A 21,477-nucleotide genomic window follows, 5' to 3' on the forward strand; every position below is an offset into this window, starting at 1 on the left:
CAGAGAAGACCAAGCCTTTTCTCAGACATTTAAAGAAGCTGACAAGTCTAATTACAGTCATTTCTGGGTAACACAATGTAGTTCTGCACTGAGCTTCACTGTATTCCATTATTAAACCCTATTTTCTCATTTCCATAGTAAAGCAAAGAATTTTCAGATCCCTGTCATTTTTTAGATTATTAATATCTGCTCGCTGAAGTGTAAAGGCTTATGATCCAGTATTAATATTCTAGGATTATAATCAGTTTGTATGTCTGAAAAACAACATTCCATTGTGTTTACCCATCACATCCTTATCTGAGCCTTAATGAGCCTTGACCCTGACCCAGTTACTCAAGATAATCCACAGATTCATGTTTCATGTAGGATCTAAAATAGTTCCTACATGAAACTGCTCACACCATGTCTGTGGACTATCTTGAGTAACCGGGTCATGATTTCTGGAAAGAGACATTGCTATTAAGTTTTTCAAATGTTTTTTTTTTTTTTTTTTTTTTTGGAGCACCACAAGCCAAGTACCATATAGAAAAAAAATGAAGATATCTCTACGGCCGATATCTCCAAAACTCTACAACTCACACCAAAACAATCTAAATGGCACTACAGGTAAGAGGAAAATATGTATTTTTGATTTTGGGGTGAACTGTCCCTTTAAACTAAAACTATGCACTGTGCTAATACTTCTAGGGGTCTAGTTTTCAGCCTGTTAATAAACCATAGGGGGCAGTATATGTGATGTAATTTACAGTATTGATCTGAAGTTCACAGACTTGAATTCCTGATGCTGTTTTTGTACCAAAAAGGAATCATTCTCAAACACTGAAACATAAATTTTTATTGGCTTTGAGTTTATTTCAACAAAAGATAAAACACTACAAATGAAAATCAGCAGTTGCAAAAGACACACGTGTAAAAAAGCAAACTGACAACTTTCCCAGTCTCATGTAGTCCTTCCCTTTGTCTCACTATCAGCTCTTTGTTGTTCCATTCTGATGCCACAGTTAATGCGTGAGTTGGAGAGAATGAGGTCTGAATTAGGATCAGGATTGGTCTTTGGTACGCAGCAGGGATTGGAGTAAAATGCTTGGGTTTCATTGTCTCAGGTGCAGCTTTGTGATACTGCAGACATCATAGTGAGGGGGAAAAAAAGAAGACTCTTCTGAAATAAAAGCCTGGGACTTCAGAGAGCAAGAGATTGAGGATGACAGGGGACTCTTCAGGCCTCAGGACACTCAGCTGTAACAACACACATGAGGAGGCCAATGAGAAAAGATCTGAACCGTTTCCAGAAACAGTTCAAATGTATTTATATTAAAGTGTCTGAGCATTTTTCTGTGTTATTGACATACCGTTCTTAGGCAAGATGACAATGTTGTCGGGGAGGATGCCAGTCTCTAGGGAGAACTGTGTGAACTTCTGTTGCAGGGTGACACTGGCCTCAGGAGTGCGACCTGCAAACACACAATGGGTTGCTTTAGCCATTCACTAATTCAACATACAATGCTTTCCCACAGGGACACAGCACTGGCTGCTGTGGTGTGACTGATCCAGACTTACTGTAAAGCTTGTTGAGGACCTCAGACACTCCGTCCTTTGTCTTGATAGTGTGGACCACAGCGTACTCATCGTACAGAACGTCAACAATGCGCATGTCATTGTCATTGTTCCAAACTGATGAAAGCAGAAATAGACAGGTCAGGCTGTTGAATCTTTGTGTGTGTGTGTGTGTGTGTCTTCTGTGTTAGTGTGTGTTCTACTCACCCTGGCTGTGGAAGGTGAAGCGTCCAGGAGTGTCTGTTTTCTTAGCAAGGTGAGTCATTCTCCAACAGGTACCATCAGCGCTAAAAGAGAGAAAAAGAGAACCAGGTCAGTTTATTTATCTTTTCTTTTTTTTTTTCTACAGCAGAAGCACAAGGATGTTTTGATTTGAAGGTATAATTACATATGAATCACTCACTTCAGGTTGGCATAAGAGAGGTCCAGGTCTCCTCCAGCAGTTGGCACTAACATGGCAGTGCCAACCTTCATCCCTGCCTTGTGGTTCACAAACCACTGAGCGTTAGTGGCAAAGCCAGTAATGTACCACTTGCCTGCCATCTAACAGAAAGACAGAAGGGGGGAAATAAAGGGTGAGAGTTATCTAAACTGCAGCACATGCATTACACCACTCCTATCTTCCATATAAGCCATTCGTAAAAGTTAGGTTTGTTCAATTAAGTGATTCCATTAAACATGTCAACCAACCACAGATACAACTACTAATTTGGAATATCAGCTATCAGCTATCAGCAAGTCTTGCAGTAGTAATACTTCTGCCTCTCTCTTACCTTCTCCAGGTCGAAGTCTGTTACAGGCGTGACGTCGGCGCAGGCAGCCAGCGAGCACATCAGTGCGGCCAGCATCCTCAGCAGTGTGTTCCTCATGGCTTCTCCTTTGTGTTCTGAGCTTCTCCAGCGGTGAGTGAAATATCAGGATGAGATAAGGGGGAAAAGGCAAGTGGAGGCTCCTTTATATCCTGCAGAGTCCTGCTCCCTACCACCTCCTCCTGTCTCCTCCCTCCCTCCTACTGCTAGCTTCTGCATTACAAAAACTCTTTGGCCCTCTCCCACAGGCATGCAAATCAATGCCGTTACACAACTGGCACGCGTGAATGGAAGTTGGGGGAGTTGAGGAGGGAAGAATGAGAAGAAAAGAGAGTGGGTATATAACAGGGTTCTTTTAACACCCCTCCTCCATCACAAATGCTCTTGCATGCCTGGACTATCAAAACAGCTGTTTGGTAAGAGTGAAAATTTCTTCACCACATGGCACACGAAAGCTCCAAAAAGACACACCACATACACAATAAGAAATTAGAGATTAGAGCCACTTTTGCTCAACTTAAGCAACCTGGGAAAAGGGCTCAAATAAACTATGAGCCAGTAAACTCTTGAAATAAGATAAAAAATGTAACTTTCTAGATATAATAGACCAACTGTAGTAAATATGCATTATCTTGCAGCAAACTACATTGTCAGCAGTGTTGAGGCAGTGATGTTTAAGAACTCCACAGTGAAAACCTGTTTATTATTTCTCATAAAAAGCTCTGCCAGTGATTCGATTGTTCATTGCTGTTCATTTTGAATGTTAATAGTTTCATAAAATGTTTGAAACACGGGGACTTGAACACCAATGCCTTTCACTCTTTTCAGTATTGTAACAGCACAGTGAGATGAAGAGTTGGATGAACTGCATCATCTTGTTTGACATTAAATGTTGCATAAATCTCTGCTTTATGTGGTAAATAATACCTCCTAAATCAATCACTGTGTATAAGAATTTGTATAATTTCTATTGATTGCTAATTGGCTATGAATTCTTCATTTGTGAAAATGTATCGATGGACTCATCAGAGCTCCCTTTGTTAAAAGACAAGACAGGCGCAGACTTGCAATCAGCTGGTTATGTAACAAACACACACACGCAGAGAAACACACACACACAGAGGTGCTGGGTGGAGCTAGGGGCAGTGTTAAGAAGCACATTTGGTAACCTCGTTTTGTAACCAAACTCTCTCAAACCCCTCTGGGCTCCACATCTGGGCTACATTAACTCCAGCCCCAACCCCCTCACACACACACACACCCAAAGGCAAGCATACAGACACACACTGTCTGTGTGTTAAATCTCAGAATATGAAGATGTGATAGCATTAACATAAGCCGTTAACGTGAGTATGGTAACTCACCACAGAATCAGCTGCAGGCAGATAAGGCCCATTGAGGGGGGGGGGGGTTGTTTAAACCTTAAACATTTGACAACAACTTGATTGTGCTCCATTTTGATTTATTTTTTTATCTGTAATCGGTAACATTTTAAAGTTGTGAGTTTTACTATTTTAAGACCTTTCAACAGCCTTCTTGCTGATGTTCACATTTTTTAATTATACAATATCCAGATATTTGCGTGTGAACTGCAGAACACTGCAAGGCTGGATTTGTCGGTTGCACAGCTCTGCCTCTTCAGCATGTGGGAACACAGTCTGTATAACAAAGAGTGACAGGTTAAATTACACAGAAGCTGTGCTGCTCTTTTCATCAGGCAGTGGAGACTGGATAACATGTTGTTGACAAAGTTTAAATAACTGATTGTTACACAAGTTGAATCCAACACATGCACAGCCTGCAGGAGCAAACGTGAAGTGTTTGGGAAGGTCACAGCAGCAGTTCATTGGTTTCCTTAAAGAGCTGCGTGCTCTCTCTCTCTCTCTCTCTCTCTCTCTCTCTCTCTCTCTCTCTCTCTCTCTCTCTCTCTCTCTCTCTCTCTCTCTCTCTCTCTCTCTCTCCAGCCTGTTACATTTTGTCACATTTAGCCCTTTTATATTATAACATGGCCAGAAAGGTAAAATTATCCACCACTAAATCCATGTTTGCTATGCATGCGTACAGCTTAGACACCACATACCACATGATAATTATACACTCATTACACACGTAATACAAAGGAACAGAGCAGGACAATACATATGTCATTCAGCCACCGGCATACAGCAGTACTGCAGCTGTGAAGGTGAAATGATGATCGACATGTAATGCGCTGAACCGGCGAACCTTCTCACAGTTACACTGAACAGGATGAAATAAGTCTGGAGCACTACAGAGTATGGACAAGATTCTAAATGTACTGCGGTGTGCAATGGCCTGTGAATATACTCGATACACTATACATTAAGCACTGCAAGCTACACTGACAGCTAAAGAACTGAAAATCATTTGATGCGTTCTACGGTTTCCAGAAAACCCTTCTTGTTTGAAAGTGGCATTTTACACATGTCGGCATGTTATGGTGATTAAATAAAACGCTGTATTTGCAAAATTTGTCAGTTGCTCCATTTACCTCTGTCCACACTTTTTCTTTCTATCAAAGAATTGTGGCTACCTATTGTTTGATTGCTTCTACACATTTAACTTACTGATTACATGGTCTCGGTCCACAGCACCACAGTGACCTAGAAAGGGGGGAAAATGAACACACAGTTATTTAAAGGCCGCTGAAGAGGCAGATGTAGTGATATACATCTTAATCCTTTATATCAGTGACAGTCGGTTTTAAACTGATGTAATTTTGAGAAATCAGTGAGCAAAGGTTTAGTATTGTGTTACATTGTAATGCAATATGTTTTTAATGTTTTCTAATTATATTTGGAAAAGTAGCACAATATATTCCAAACTACTTTCACAAATATGCTCAGTACTGGAGATCTGTTCTAGCTAGTTTCTGAGCTCTTGTGGGTTATTAGGCTTATGTTACAGTTGCTAACATAGTTTATTTCATTTTATTTTTCAGGTGGATATGGGCTTACTGTAGGTGGGGAAGGGGAAGAGGTATGCCAGTCCCAAATTTTGTTTTTCAGCAAGCTGCTCAAACTTGGTCAACATTGGCTCTGACAGATTGTCTACAGACCTGCCTGCATACAGAGCACAAACACAAACATGACACTACGAATGCATTTTTTTAAACATACAGTTCAGTCTCAATTTAGCAGAGTAAAACAATCAGCAGTACCACCTGGCTTTTCGATCTAAAATACCAAACAAAGGTCACATGGCTGAGGAACCCACCATAGAGTTTTATGGTGATCTTGCCCTGTTTCTGGTAGTACATGATCGCATAGGATTCGTAGTCTGTCTCCCCGATCACTATCTCAGTGTTCAGCTCAGGACGAGCTCCTGGTGGAAACAAAAGTTAGACAAATTGATAGTTTATCAATCATGCTTAATAAGGTAATAAAAGAGAGGCACTGACCTTTAAGTGTTAGCTGGCCTGGGGTTGGTGTTAGATGGTAGACCTGTAATATCTCCCAACACTGGTGATTACTGAGGAGAGAAGACTTTGTGTCAGGTGAGACATTTGATTGAAAAAAGAATTGTAAACTGTGGTGGATTATCATATACATTTTATATACAGTGTTTCGTAATCTAACCACATGGCTCAGCCTCAAGCCTCAGATTGAACTAGCTTTCTAATGTCACATGAGAAAAGGACCAAAAAAAAAAATGTTTTCCTCTGCTTGGGCCAAAAAGGATTTATAACCCTCAAAACACAACAAAGATCTCACGGAATGTCCTTAAAAAAACAAGACACACTTTTTCCATTTAAATTGGGTTTTGTACTCCCTGTGTTTCTGCATTTTTAAATGATGAGGGAAAACTGATGGATTTAACTGTTCTGCAGAGGATACAGAAATAAAATCAAACACAGGTGGCTGAAGCATGAAGACAGTGTTGGAATGAGAGAGGAGATTTGTGGCATATTTGCCCCCTCTGCTGATAAATCAAGGTACTGAAGAGTCACAGTTATCTAAATGCACAGTATGTGCTTACATATGTAGATGGTGGTACTTACTGTCGTGTTTTAGTGCTAACAGACAGTGTTTGGTTAGAGCGTGTGAGGGTCATGACTGTAGGTTCCACCTTGGTTCCATGATTTATCAGGTAAGAGCATTTGGAGGCAGTGTTCAGCAGGTACCATGTTCCAGTCATCTGCAACACATTCAGGCAGGATCAGGCGTAAGAGGAAAAATAAGCATGATTTTCACATATTTCCTAAGCCTCAGACATAACATTTGGAAATAGAAAATAATTTTCGGAGACATTCTTCGGAGTTGCTTTCACTCTCAAAAAAAGTTTTTACTGGTGTTGACAAACATTTCATCTTATCAAATGATCCTGATCCTGTTTACCAGGGTCAAATGAACTCAGACTGAATATTTAGGGTAACATCTGAAACCTTTTTACTAATGAAAAGGATCTCTTTCAAATGTCCTGCTCTATTATCTTTCGTTCTGTTCGAATTCTTTTTCACTGAAAATCCCCCGCATTGCCTAAAACACCATATTGACACAATTACACAAGCATGTCCACACTGCCAGCCCCCACACTAATCCATAACCAAGCAGACTTCCATGTTTGTATGTTTTAGGCTCGAGAAAAATGTCAATTTGCTAAAATATTTAGCATGGGTACTTGGGTAGAAGTTTGCAAGTGGTCAACCTGAAGTGGCATTTAAATCTCAGCTGTTTGATTATCTTTTCACATTTAACAATATGTTAGATAAGTACAAAAACCTGCTGCATTAGTCAGTGCAAAATGGTCCTTGTGTCACAAAGTTCACTTCCATTATGTTCTCCTCAAAGCAACAATAGCTCTTTTTGGCTATTCTGTTGAATTAATTTGTCTTGGTTTCCACTGATTATTTTGCAGTCCTATTCGTTTGTCTTATTATGACATTATGGTACAAACAAGTGGGAAACAGAATCAAACTGTCAGTGAGCAAAGGTCAGGTAACGGCACGGTGAACTATTTACTGTGGTGCTCTCAGGCTGCAACGGCACTCCTCTGCCTGGAAACAGTCCTTTCTCTAATTTACTAAAATGAGACCTTCTCTCTTTTTAGTGCAGCTTTTTCATGACTCTTTTTCCAGCCTTGTCACAATTAACTTTGAATGGAAGTTAAAAATGGTCACTTTATGCCAAACCATATGCAATCTGGACTCTCTCTCTCCCTTTCTAGGTCTATAGCTTGATTCAAAAGCACCAATCAGAAACATGAAAACAAAAACTCTTTAACTTAGAACACAAAGTCAAACAGACAAACACGATGTATATGATCTGTAACTCTGCCTCTTCCTCCAGTTTCTTACCCGCTGTATGTCTATGTTCTGTGCAGGTGGGGTCGCGTCAATAGGGTCGACCTTTGGCTTCTTAGGAGGTCGTCTTTGGGGTCGGGGGCGACTCTTAGCCCCCCCCACAGCCTCAGTGGAACCCCACAGACACACACACATCAATGCCACCACTGCCAACATGCAACGCCATACTCCAGCCATCCTAGCACTGACGATAACACACTCAAGAATCAGTCTTCTTCTCTTACAGGCTTGCTCAGGTTCCTCTGCTCTTACTTGCCCCCTTTCTGTCCCCTCTGTCTCGGTCTGCAGTCTACTATTCCCTGTCTGCTTTACTCAACCTCAAACACACAAACAAAGAAATGCATAAACACACAGGGAGCAGAAGACAAACAATGTGAAACAGAGGATGGCCTGGTAAGTTAATGATTAACTTAGTTTACTGGCTGAGATGAGGCCATACTGCAGTGCAGCGGTGTGTGCATCTGAACGTCAGGGGGCAGTCATAAATTCTCATTAAGTACTGTCTTTAAAATCTTAATAAACTCTACAGTCAGTAAAGCATAACCATAGATTCAGAGATCAAACAAAATGTGAATTTATTGACAAATTATCAGTCAAGTTTGCATGATTCCTAACAGACAAGTCAATTTGATCTCATGGCACCAGACTGAAAAACACATGAATCAGCAATGTCATAACTTCCTGTGTTTTGCAATCTCTACAGAAAAAGAGGTCTTCTTAATCCAGACAGAATATTTTGACATTTTTCAGACATGATAACATAATCAAACATCAATGGGTTAGCCACTATGTCAAGTTACTCATCCAAACTACACTTAGGGACAAACATCAATCAGTTAACATTCATTAAGACAAAATTTCAACAAATTCCTCAACAAAAATTAGAAAACACTCAAACTGGGTTGGGAAGTGTGTTTTTCATTAAGTGACTGAGGTGACTGAAGGAGCTGTACCAACAGTTTGAGTTTGGGTTTGTGTGCTCATGTAATGCATGTTTGGCAGATTTATAGACTTCTCTCCAGTGCTTTTATCCAAAGTTTCTGATCAAGAGACTGAGCTCGATTCAGTTTCTTTAAGTTTAATAAAAACCACAGAAAGTTCATTTCCACCTAAATTCAAACATTAAAACACTATGTGCCACACAAAGCCTCTCACTTCCAGACCTGTATAGGTCAAAACCCTAGAATGAATGCTCTGACTCTGGACCTTCATTTTGCTTCCAAAGGACTGGCCTGCAATGAAACATACAGTAAGTGTGTTTTCAGTGGTTTAGGCAAGCCCATGTATTGCATCAGTTTTCCTCAGGCTTGTCAGGTTTGTTGTTTCCTCTGAGTTTAAACGTGAGGGCCACACTGTTGACACAGAACCGCTGACCTGTTGGGTCCGGTCCGTCATCAAACACATGACCCAGGTGGGCATCACACTGCATAAAACACACACACATACAAACACACAAAAGTCATAAGCCAACCAAAAATACAAAAATGATGGTTGTAGGCTTATTTGAGAAAAAAATATGCATGAAATTCTGAATGCAAAGGATGAGATACACACTAAACAATTCTACTTATACTGTTTTATAAACACTTGCACGCAAAGCTGTATTAACTACAACAACTATGCTTAGCAAACATGGACTTTGGCTTCTCACAACACAACTTACATTTTTACAAAGGACCTCTGTCCCTGCACTGCCCAGGCTGTTGTCTGGGCGACGAATGATGGAGGCATGGCTTTCATCCCGCTCCCATGTCCCATGAGCCTCTTTGAATGCTGGCCAGCCTGTCCCTGAGTCATACTTAGCCTCTGAACTATCAAGAGAGGAAGGGACATTTCCTCAATGAGCATCTACTGACGCATTTCTAAATAAACATCTAACACAAAAACTCTCTCATGCCTGTCTTCAGCTTGTTTATTGGCCAGGAGTCCGGCCTTTGAGTATCCATTCAACATCATTGTAGTAAAAATGGCGACTGTAGTATTTTTCTGTGAAAAAGTTTTCACATATTCAAGCCTACAAGGGGTAAGTAATTGAATAACAAAATCATAATGAGGATAAGTATTTCTTTAACACTTGCAACTGTTGCAAACTGTTACCTGAAAAGTGGAGCATCACAGCAGACACAGTGGTACATCCCCACTTCTGAATGGTTGAGGTAGATCCCACTAAAGGGCTGAGAGCACCCAAAAATACACACACAGTTTAAGAGCAGAAACACAGGACTAATAGTTACAGATGATTTCACCACGTTATTAGTTTTGTCCTTAAGCTCGTGATTTTGTAAGTGCACAACAGTAACTTGTCCGTATTCTTATTATTATTATTATCATTATTATTATTATTATTATTAGATGCAGATATCACTGAGTTTCAAGCTGAGAGCATTTTCTAATTCATAAAACACCAAAGCTTTGTAGCTGGGCTGGTTGAATCTGACACAGATCAACATGGACAAAGTCCAGAACTGTGCTGATGTTTATGACGATATTTATCTCAGTCTGATAGACTGAGATCATGTTGACACAAATCACTGTACTGATGTGCATGTATGCAGTACTCACCACCTCAGTCCCTCTCTCTCTGGTGACTACATACTGTTCTGGGGTCAGTTTCTTTTGCCAGTCTGTAGTCTCATCATAACGGGTGAGAGACTGCACGCCTGCCGAGAGCAGAGGTTACAATCAATTATTCACAGAGGAGTTTTGTTGTGCATATATGGAACCTACTAGAAGGACATTAAGTCCACTGGTCCTGATCCATCAATTTGCCTATATACCATATAAATAAAGAAGCAAGTTGTTTTTGACAACAATCACCCGATAAATAATTACAACCATTGGCTATGGCAGGATTTCCTAAACCTTTTCAAAACAGAACCACGGACCCGGAAGACTCTGGAGCCAAATGTTGGAGAAAATGTTTGTTATCACATGACTTGGAGGAGCTACTGCTGACGCCAGAGGAGAGGGTTGCATTTGTAAATAAACTGTAAAATGCAGCTAATCCCAAATGTATAGGTAAGCCCCCTCCTGTGGTTAACCACAGTCCTCTTTGCACACGCACTTATTCTTAGTGCCTTCCAACAGATTCAAACATCCGTGAGAAAACTGCGGCATGGTGCACCTGCAGGCGTTTGCAGCCTGTTATATACTAGACGGGATAGTGTAGGCCTATGTCCAAAGAACGACAGTAAAGAAATCAAACGCTCCCTCAGTACCTTGAGATGTGGATACAGGGCGGATGAATACTGGGATCCTCCTCGGTAACACCACGGATCTGGCTGTCGCGTGCTGAGAAACAACTACGAAGAGACGGGCGACGATACGAGACATGTTTGCTGCTGCTGCTGGATCAAGTCTGTCTAAAGTCAAGTGCACATATCACTGGAAGCCAAGTGCTGCTCGCTGCAGCCAGATCGCGCTGGTCCTCCCCCGGCTGATGCAGGCTGTTAGCCGGCTGACCCGGTCAAAAATCACACCTCCAGCTATATCTCGGTCAAAGTGGACTGGGTTCACTGGCTTTTTATTGCTAGACAATGTGCAAAGAGCAGCATATTGTGTAGTCTAGCAGATTTATGGCTTGAAAAATATGATGGGGGTATGGTAAATGTGTTTTTCATAACAAGTCCCAGTGTAGTATTATAAACCAAAATAAATGATCCAAAAATATATTTTCTTTTCAATTATCAGTTGAGCAGGTAAAGACCACCTGCTAACCAACTCTAACTTGCAGAGTTTGACTGTAGTGTGTGAAGAACCAAAGGTTAAATCAGTGTGTTTATTAGGGAAGCCTTATTCATTCAGACAAACAGCATTTTTTCTTTCCATTTTGTCTTGTGCGTGCACCAAAATAATCAACTAACGATTTAAATAATACTGTATGGTGTAAAGGTCTGCCATACAGCAAATACACATACAATACAAATCAGTTATCTATAATGCATCTCAGTAAAATGTCTGGTCACAGTGTTATGTAGTACAGTATTTCTACACTACTGTTGCTCTATATAGTCTGATACTGCACAGCAGCAGGGGTATTGGCTGTCAACAGGCTTCCAGGCTGGTGCATGAGGTCCACTATGTAGCGGCAGGGCTGTGAGGAGCGCCCATTGCTGGAGGGATTCCCACTGAAGAGAAGTATCTCGTTCCAAGCCCGGTTGTACTCACCCCTAACAAGTGTGCAGCTCATTCCGATGCAATCAACTAGACACTGAAAAGTTAAAGAGAGGAGACAGGTTGGGGTGTAATGATTTGGAAACGAGATGGATTGAATGAAGACGGTTATAGTCTACATGAAAACTTGAGAGATAGAGTGGAAAAGAAAACTACTATGTGGAGGATGGGGAGCTTAAAATAGGATGTTAGAAGATGTGGGTGAAATGTAAATTGGTACAGAGGGAAAAAAAGCTTTTGTTGCTGTATGGTAGCAAGGTCAGTGGTACCTTGAAGAGAAGTGCCCTATGGCAGTAGATTCCCCTGCTGATCAAACCAATAGGAACAACATTAGACTGGAGCTGAAACTTGAGCCCGCTGAGGTGCAGCACCCATGGGAATTCGTGCAACTTTTCCATCTCCACTGCTCCGCCCATGGCTTCGCTCACCAGCCTGAGACCCCAATCCATGCACACAAAACCCATTACAATGCAGGAACCTTCAAAAAAGTGTTTGTTTTGCATCCTGAAGTCTCACAGTGGTATGTTTCTATTGTGTGTCAGCTGTGTATCTGTGTCTGCATAATGCTGTTACATGCCATTTCCAGGGTGTGTTGTTTAAATTTGTTTCCATGATTCTGGAGATTTGAAAACAATGACTGCTAATAATTTATTATAAGATGATTTTCTCCTCTATTTGTGGTGACATCTCTGCATGTTGGTTACGTGCTGACTGCATTAATTTGTCACCTGGCCAAGGCAGCATACTGCTCTCGTTCATCATTCAGTGGGAGGATGGATTCTTTGGCCTCTTTAACTAGAAGCTGCAATGTGACGTCATCCATCATCTTCCACGGTTTCTCTGTTGGAGACTCAGGCTGGGTCTCATCTTTCTGTTTGTCATCCTCTTTCTTCTTCCTGTACAGAGAGACAGTAAATGAGACAAATTTAACAGCCTTAATGAAACTACATTTCACCATATAATAAAGGAATTGTATCTTTTTTGTGTTTAAAATGTGTTCATAAATTACACAGATCTTAAAAGAAAAACAAGAATCCTACATTTTGAAATACCAAACAATGTGTTAAGATGTATACTATTGGCAAACATGGAAATAAGGAAGGCAGTGTTATAAATGATGCTGGTGTCTGTTTCTGATGGGTTGCTCTGTCTCTCTTCTGGCACATCCACTATCTCTCTGCCACAGAAGGATAATAGTAAATAGCAGATAGTCTAGATCCCTCTGTTTTAAGTAATTTTAGACCCATCTCCAAGCTGCCATTTTTATCAAAGATTCTGAAGAAGTGAAGAAAAAACGTCTCCACTCAACTAATTTCTTTTATGAACAACAATTAAATCTTTGAAAAATTTCAATCCGGTTTCCAGTCCCGACACAGCACTGAGACTGCTCTGGTCAAGGTCACCAATGACCTACTGTTTGCAGCCGACACTGGCTTGTACTCCATTTTAATTCTCCTTGACCTCAGCTCAGCCTTTCACACATTGGACCATGATATCTTAATTAACCGTCTGAAGAACTATGTTGGTATCAGTGATGTGGCACTGGATTGGTTTATCTCCTATCTGTTGAACAGGTCCTTTTCTGTGGTGCTTGGAGATGCCTCCTCCTCTTCTATTTTGTGGGGTCCCCCAGGGATCTATTTTGGGTCCCCTCCTATTTACCATATACATGCTACCCCCTTTGTCAAATCATGCGTAGTCGTGACATTGACTTCCATGTCGCAGATGATACCCAATTGTATGTCCCGATAAAGCCTGCATCCTGTATTATGTCCTGCCTCACCGAGATTAAAAATTGGATGCCTAAACATTGTCTGCAATTGAATGACTCCAAATCAGAGTAATTATAATGTAACTACCCCCTGTGGCCCCAGTATTAGCAGCATTAATAATCTCTCCTCTAGTCTGGGTGCCTTATCTAGTAATATTCGAAAAGTGGCCCGCAACCAAGGTGTTATTTTTGATTTGGAATTGTCCTTTGGTGCTCAGGTGACTACAGTGGTGCAGTCCTGCTTTGCATAGCTGAGACACTTAACCAAGATCAGCTCATTCCTTTCCTCTGCAGACTTAGAAATCCATCCATGCTTTTATCTCTTCCAGACTTGACTATTGAAATGCACTTTATTCTGGTATCAGTAGGCAAAACATTCAAAAATTGCAGCTGATACAATATGCTGCTGCCAGGCTTTTAACATGTACTAAGAGAAGCGACCACATCGCACCGATCCTTGCTGCACTTCACGGGTAACCTGCGAGTTTTAGAATTGATTTTAAGACTTTACTGCTTGTTTTTAAAGCCTTGAACAGTCAGGCTCCTGCCTATATCTGTGATCTGCTAACTCCCTATGAGCCCGATTGCTGCTTGAGATCCTCTGGCAGGGTCCTACTTATGGTTCCAAAATCTCTACTTGTCACTAAGGGTGACCGGGCCTTTGCTGTCTGGGCCCCTCAGCTGTAGAACTCCCTGCCTGAGGATCTCAGGAAGGCAAACACAGTATTCTCTTTTAAATCTCTTCTTAAGACTCACTTTTATCGTATGGCTTTTTCTTAATCTGATGGTATTTGTTTTAATTATTTTAATTCTTTTATCATGTTTATATCTTAAGTTCTGGATCTTATTTGTTTTTATATGTTTTTATTGTAACTTTTAATCTTTGTAACTTTGTTTTGAAAGGTGCTACATAAATAAAGTCATTATTATTATTATTATTACATAAGTTATACAAGGCACTATGTTTGCCCAGGAGATAGTGGAAGAAAATTTTAAATACATGTAAATAAAAAATGTATTCTAGTAAGAGGCATTTTGCTTTATAAAGTTAAAAAGTTAAACATTGGTCATACTAAGCCATGAATGGACTACATAACACACTGCTTAAGAATGCAGAGATGTTGTGTGTGTATGCATGCTGAATGGGGGGCATGGTGGAAATGGGGTGGACCTAAGGTACCCCGAGGGGGATTCTGTTCTCTTTGGCAATGTTAATTTATCAAAATGCTGAAAGCTTGTGGGAGCATTAGTGTGTGTGTGCATGTACAGCCTTTAATACATATGGTGTGTTTTTTATTGTCTGGGTCTCAGTCAAAATGCATGTGTGTTATGTGCAGGCATCTTCAGCTGCTTCTTAATGGCTGTGCATGCATGTGCACTTGTGCACGTTCATGGTTGTGCGTGTAAGTCCATTAGTCTAAACACAAAGGCTCTTTTACTCTGAGTGTGTTGCCATCTTAAAAAAATGTACCCTGTGAGGCCACGCTAACGGGGCACACTGAAGGCAACTGGAGAGGGGGGGGGAAGAGAAGAGAAAGGAAAAAAAGTAGAGCACTGGATTGGAGCAGACAAGGGGAGGGTGATAGTAATCTAACAGCCACAATAAATTGTACTGACAAATTACATGGCGTGGCTGGTAGTGTGGGAAACTTGCCAAGTCTCAGCCAATGCTTTACCACTATCTGTGTGGTTGTTCTTGTTACTTTCCCACTCAGCTTATAGTGCAAGAGGCCCAGTTAGCTTTCATGGTTTGGGGGTGGCAAGTTTACTGGGCTGGAATATGATGCATACAAATAATAAACAATGTTTAGTTCTAGTTTTTTAGGACTTAATGAATTTAAAAAAAAATTAATAATCAAGACAACATACTCTGTTGCTGCGTTAACAACAATGATGGGCCGGTGCTGGTTGACAGGCTGTTTGGACAGTTCCTCTAAAGTCAGAATCCTCTGACCTGCACAAACCTAAAAGAGACAGAGAGAAAGAGAGTGAGAGTGAGAGAAAACACTATTATGCTAAAAATCTAAATGTTAAAATATCCTTTGCCACAGTATGTTTTCTTCTTCACGAAAGACAGACGAAGAAGAGAAAACTGTTGTTCATGTTGGTGAAACAGATCAGTTCAACAAGTTAAAGTTCCAAAATAACAAATTATGAGCATGTCTGTAGATTTGACAGAAGTATTTTTTTTATTTCCATTTAGCTTACATTCCTTTAAGTGACCTCTGTTTTACATAAATTTCATAGTATGCACACACCTTCCCACCATCATAAAAGCCATCTCTCATAATGTCAGTGGAGGCCAAATGATCTGTCAGGCTGTATTTAACAGACAAGTTGGAGTTAAGCAGCCTGATCATGGCCAACTTGCTGAAACTGCTCCTACGATTCGCTGATTGGTTGATTTCCTGAAGCATTTCCAGGGCTCTGAGACACACATAAACAAAACAGGAATACAAGCACATACAGATATTCAGACATTGATGATAAATATAAAAATTCACACACTAACAAACATACACACATATGAACAAAATGACCCATACTTTCATATATAGCCACACATAACACTGTCCTAAACTGCCATCTACTGGCTATTGAAGAGATTACTCTGAGTTGGCTCTAACATGCTCCACTTTTACTGTGCTTTTACTTGACACTACTCAACAATGCTCCTCCAGTTATACATTTCGTGATTCATCAGTCATCTCAGAGTTTTTCTTACCCAAATTTGCACATCTCCACAGCAGTGGGCTCATCACTAGCACAGGCATTGATAGCCATGCATGCATTATGCAATACCTCCTTGTAATAGGAGCGCAGCAAATTGACCAGTGGTTGAAGGCCGCCAGCACTTTGTAGCTTTAAGACAGGAAGTGAATTTTAGGTAGTCAGGGAAAGCATATACGATATTTATTACTATTGATTATACTCAATATTGTTTTTGGGTTTTTTGTTTTATAGATTTTAACAGTAACATTAAAAACAGTATCAGTAAAATTGACCAGTGTTTCCTTTATGCAAAGCACCACTCCAAATGTCATAATATTCTTGTCATTTGCAAACTTGAGAACAAGTCAGCAATCTGAACAGTCATTAGACACACACAAACACCAACCTCTGCCCTAGCTTCTGTATCACAGGCCAGCACTGCCAGGCACTTCGTAGTGTTGACCAGGACCTGTGTATCTGTGGACTTCAAAGGCTCCACTAGAGCCTGTATGGCTCCGTGTGACAAGATGCTGCAGCGGATGACCTCCTGTCCAGCCATGTTGCCAAGTGTGGCAGCAGAATTGGCCACCGTCCTCGGACAGCTTCCATGGAGCTGCTGGACAAGGATCTCATGGCCTCTTGCCTCATATACTGCACTGGAAGACACCACAGAAATGGATGGGAGATTTACGGCAAACCTGCAGAGCTGACTATAAATGCAGTCTCACAACATAGCATACCACATAATATTTCTGTAAAGTGTGTGTGACATGTGTGATTTGCACAAAGTAGAGTATAAAGGAAAACAAAAATTAAGAGTAAGGACAGTGAGGGAATGGTGCATGAGAGGTGGAGTTAAATGGTAGTGTCTCGAGAACTGAAGGAGACAGTCATACTGAAATATGAAGTCAGACAGTGAGAGACGATGGGTACAGGGAATATTTGTCAGGGGAATAAAAAGGTGGAAGATAAAATGGAGAAAAGAGAGGTAAAGAGTTATTCAGTGAGGGAGAACCATGAGAAGACAGATGAGGCATTAAATAATTTGTGAAATAGTGGAGAGGAAGGCATACTGCTCAAGTTTAAAATACCACCTCCTTCTAAGCCTTGGTTTTAGAGTTTTTGCAAACGTATCGCTTAATGTTTTACACATTTGGCAACAAGTTACACTTATCATTAATACTGTGTAGCATACACAAAATACCTTGAAATTCTAAATTTTCTAGGTATTTTTTGAGTAACTTACTATAGGGATGACATTTACATTATCAAATAGAACACAAATATTATTCCAAGAATAACAAAAAAAAATGCACCCAGGTTGTCTGTCACTCACAATGCGTTGAGCTGGTTGTTATGTGTGAGGTTAGAGAGAGCCTGGGTTGCTGCCTCTCTCAGCACCAAACTGTCATTGTTCAGCAACTGTACAACTGCAGGGATACCACCTGAAACACACATAAATCCAACAAATTCACACTTCATTGTGGTGAGTGTATTGATGTCATGGTGGTTAGGTGAATGTGTATGTACCCAGGTCTCTGAAGCTGTCTTTGCTGGCTAGGTGAAGGCTCATGGCGGGCACAGCCTGGCAGGTAGCCGTTTTCACGCTGACGTCCGCCACAGACAGAAGCTCTACCAGAACCTTCTCCACCTTCTGCTCATGAAGCAGTTTGCGATTCTCAGCTATACACACAGCCATGTACCCATGTAATGCACACACAATGAAACAAACATAGTAAACACACACAGCTAAAGCAAAGTAAAGTACATACCCTTACAACTTCCAAACCTATAGTTGGAAAGTTAAGAGAAAACTATTGTCTCTTGTCTCCTTCTGTGCTTACAGCTCTGAGCAACCTTGGCGATGCATTTAACAGCGTTGGACTGGATTTCAGGCATGTTGGGGGTGAGAACAAACTCCATCAGCCTGGTCAGTCCTCCAGCCTTGTGGATCAGCTGGAAAGTCTCACTGTCGCTCAGACAGTTAGCAACTACCTGTAAGGCCTCAGCATGAAGGTCGCTGAAGTCCTGTAAGAAAGACAGGGGCCAGAGGATGTACAGGACACAGACCATGAATGGGATAGAAAAGGCATTAGGAGTTGAGAACAAGTGCTAATTCAAAGGGAACCATTTTCAGCTAATGGTGCAAACATAAAATGCATATAGGCAGTAATTACCCTCTCCATATTCTTTCTTATAATTTTTTTTTACATGACATACATGAGCATGTTATCACAGCATGTGTTCTCTCTCACACACACACATACGGTGTTACTGAGGATATCCATGAGCTTCTCAAATCCTTGCTCTTCCCTGAAGGTGTTGCGTGTATCTTTATCGGTGGTGAGATTCTGCAGCGTCTTTAAAGCCAAATGCTGAATGACAGGAAAGTCCGACTTCAACAGTTCCAGAAGTCGAGGGATCCCACCCAACTCATGTACTGCCAGACGACTTTGGTAGTCCTTCATACATACAGTACAACAGAGGATACAAGCGGACAACAAGAATTTTGGAACCATTTGGATTGCACCCATCCCAAGACTATATCTTACAAAGCACACAGTGATGCTTTTTAGTGGCTTTTGAGATACTGATAAATGTAACTTCTACTTGTCTGAAATGAAAAACCTTGTAACCGTATAGCCTTATAACCTCCTCTAGGCTGATGACTTTGAGTCACCTGAACCAGGTTGAAGATGATCTCTAGCGAGTTCTTCTTGACATCGGGGTCTGGACTGGATAGGAGCTGGATTAGAGGTGGCAAGCCCTTGCTGTCGTATATCTGGACCTTACAGATGAAATCCACTGACAGAGAGGCCAGGCACAGTGTTGCAAACTCATGGACAACTATATCGTCTTGAATAGGAGAGACAATTGCGTTGTTTGTTTGTTTTATTGCAGCTAAGATACAGTAAATATCTACTTCTAAGTCTATTCATCTTGTGATCAAAGTTACTCACCTTCAACTGACAGTTTGTCAATGATTGATGGAATGACATCAAATCTTTTCAGAGCACTCTTTACATCACCTTTTAATGAAAACATGAGACAAAGTTAACCACTCAGGCTGTAAGTCAACAAAACAGTGAATTATGTAGCCAGTCAACAAGTCTCTAAACAGTCAAGTGCCTGACAAGCAGATAGATGGTCAGGAAGTTGGTGTGTAAGTTAAAAGACAAGTCACACTGGTTGTATTGTACGTCACCAAACGACTGAGAAGGCAAGTCTGCAATGATTTCGTATGTTGTCTGACTCACCGTTGGTGGCCATGATGCCCAGGGCCATGAAGGCATTGCGTCTGACCAGCTTGTTGTTGTGAGTGATGAGCTGACAAAGAGACTCCAATGCCCCAAGTCCCAGCAGAGAAACCTTGTTATCATCTCCTAACAACAGGGGGAGACAGTGAACAAGAAAATTAAGCATGGTGCCAAACAGATCTGAGTGCCTGTGGGCATTTATGATGTGTCAGTGAAGTAGGGAAGATAAACACTGCAATGTGACTGAATACAAAAGACAATGGCAAAATAAAACTAAAATGGGGTGATACTCAACATAGTAATATACATTATTAAAAGAGGTTTGGATTCAAAATAACAGGTTGATCATTTTAAATATGTCAACTGCTCTTAATATACAAAAGTATAAGCACTTTATGAGGGTAGAATGGAAACATATTAGATTTCACAGTAAATGTCAGGAAATAAGATAAGACAGTGGTGCTTTTCAGCTGCTGGGTTACTCAGACACAAAAAAACCTAAACCTAATATGTGTAAGGGTTAGCAGTGGGAAGCCTACTGTACCCTTCTCTGCAAATGTGTGGATTGCTTCACATGCTTTGGCCAGGATGTCCTCCTCTGGGGAGCTCAGCAGCAGCACTACTGTTGCTGGGGTTCTGCCCTCAACAGGTAGTGGCTCAAACTGTGACTGTGAGGACAGAGAGAGAGAGGTAAATACGTTATTACATCTCAGTGGACACGAAATATATAAACCTTTCAGAAACACGTTAGCTAACGTTAGGCTTTATCAAAGGGTAAAGATGAAAAGGCTTTCATTACACGAATCTCTCACCGTTTCCTTGCATGGAGTTTCACTCTCCTTCTTCACTTTCTTTCCCATTTTGCAGCCTAGAGAGAAACTGTATTTTAATAAAATGTGTCTAAACAGCGTTTATTCATCACAGATAGTTGTTCAATAGCTACTCAATGCAATCAACTCTGTAGTCATGAATATAGCTATGCTAGCTAAACTACAACGCTAACATGACAGCTTAGCCGGCTACTCAGTAGCGTTAGTGCAAAACAGACAAACTTGCAGATCACTATCGAAAATATTCGATATGACTCACCTATTTTTCCAAACTAAAGGACAAGTTCAAGATTTATAATTATCATGACAGCCGACCAGAAAAAACATACTGTGGGGTTAAATAGTGTTTTGGAAAATGAGGTTGACACAGCGTTGCTGGGCAACGGGTGCCACGTTGGGCAAAATAAGGGTTTGAACATTTATTGCTTTGAACCTATTAGCTATACCTATGGTTAGTATTGTATTAGTATTGTATTAGCAAGCCAGTTTAATGTTAAAATATAGACGTCCCTGGACTTTGTCCACAAAATTGTGGACAAAGTTTGCTGACGTCAGCAGTGATGCCATGCATATTTTGGCTGACAAAGACAAAGACTGACATAGATTTAAGTGTAGTCAAGTTAATTCAAGGATTTGTATTCGTCACATGCACACCACAGTAAAATGTACAGTGAAATGTTGAATTAGCCTACATGACAAAAGAATTGCAGAAGACAACAAAACAAAATATGAATCCTTGACATCTGTAAGATAGACTGATGTCTTCCTGAGTTAGTGTATTGATCGACTAATAATCATATATCTCATATTTGCATATACAGCCTACCTGTATACCTAAATCCTCAATAAAAATGAATGGGTGGGAAATATTGAAAACTCAAAATGGAATTTGTAAACCATTGTGTGAGTGAGTATGGGGTGTGTGTTGAGAGGGTGGGGGTCTGTCGTGTGCAGGTCATAGGAATAGCTCTATACAACATCAGCACATTGAGGTCTCCTGCTCTTAGAGAGGCACTGACACAGCAATGTGCCAGTGGAAACAGTACAG

At 40.8% G+C, this 21,477-nt stretch overlaps 4 protein-coding genes across 5 annotated transcripts; all 4 read right to left on the reverse strand.

The window, feature by feature from the left end:
• Positions 1-827: 827 nt before the first annotated feature.
• Positions 828-3,670, reverse strand: LOC122866780 (lipocalin-like). Its single transcript, XM_044176882.1, has 6 exons — positions 2,328-3,670; positions 1,958-2,097; positions 1,762-1,841; positions 1,558-1,671; positions 1,350-1,451; positions 828-1,236 (listed from the first exon to the last, which is right to left on the reverse strand). The coding sequence occupies exons 1-6, from the start codon at positions 2,421-2,423 to the stop codon at positions 1,217-1,219; spliced, it is 552 nt and encodes a 183-aa protein (XP_044032817.1). The 5' UTR covers positions 2,424-3,670; the 3' UTR covers positions 828-1,216.
• Positions 3,671-3,808: 138 nt separating this feature from the next.
• On the reverse strand, positions 3,809-8,030 carry c8g (complement component 8, gamma polypeptide). Its single transcript, XM_044176880.1, has 7 exons — positions 7,681-8,030; positions 6,385-6,521; positions 5,785-5,855; positions 5,601-5,708; positions 5,342-5,446; positions 4,952-4,987; positions 3,809-4,021 (listed from the first exon to the last, which is right to left on the reverse strand). Exons 1-7 carry the CDS (start codon positions 7,861-7,863, stop codon positions 4,002-4,004), a joined length of 660 nt encoding a protein of 219 aa, XP_044032815.1. The 5' UTR covers positions 7,864-8,030; the 3' UTR covers positions 3,809-4,001.
• Positions 8,031-8,244: 214 nt separating this feature from the next.
• Positions 8,245-11,211, reverse strand: msrb2 (methionine sulfoxide reductase B2). The gene is made up of 5 exons (XM_044176881.1): positions 10,905-11,211; positions 10,249-10,346; positions 9,784-9,860; positions 9,350-9,497; positions 8,245-9,109 (listed from the first exon to the last, which is right to left on the reverse strand). The coding sequence occupies exons 1-5, from the start codon at positions 11,017-11,019 to the stop codon at positions 8,978-8,980; spliced, it is 570 nt and encodes a 189-aa protein (XP_044032816.1). The 5' UTR covers positions 11,020-11,211; the 3' UTR covers positions 8,245-8,977.
• A 239-nt stretch (positions 11,212-11,450) lies between these two features.
• On the reverse strand, positions 11,451-20,826 carry armc3 (armadillo repeat containing 3). 2 transcript variants are annotated; one of them, XM_044176878.1, is made up of 17 exons: positions 20,689-20,826; positions 20,412-20,467; positions 20,144-20,267; positions 19,600-19,725; positions 19,303-19,371; positions 19,023-19,198; positions 18,610-18,804; positions 18,187-18,370; positions 17,873-18,025; positions 17,679-17,787; positions 16,749-16,998; positions 16,356-16,492; positions 15,889-16,057; positions 15,500-15,594; positions 12,588-12,755; positions 12,129-12,291; positions 11,451-11,896 (listed from the first exon to the last, which is right to left on the reverse strand). In XM_044176878.1, exons 2-17 carry the CDS (start codon positions 20,457-20,459, stop codon positions 11,690-11,692), a joined length of 2,373 nt encoding a protein of 790 aa, XP_044032813.1. In that variant the 5' UTR covers positions 20,460-20,467; positions 20,689-20,826; the 3' UTR covers positions 11,451-11,689. The 2 variants fall into 2 exon arrangements, with proteins under 2 accessions (XP_044032813.1, XP_044032814.1); XM_044176879.1 differs by lacking the exon at positions 18,610-18,804.
• Positions 20,827-21,477: the final 651 nt, after the last annotated feature.

The sequence above is a fragment of the Siniperca chuatsi genome, linkage group LG19 (assembly GCF_020085105.1).
Source record: "Siniperca chuatsi isolate FFG_IHB_CAS linkage group LG19, ASM2008510v1, whole genome shotgun sequence".
Classification (NCBI taxonomy): Eukaryota; Metazoa; Chordata; class Actinopteri; order Centrarchiformes; family Sinipercidae; genus Siniperca; species Siniperca chuatsi.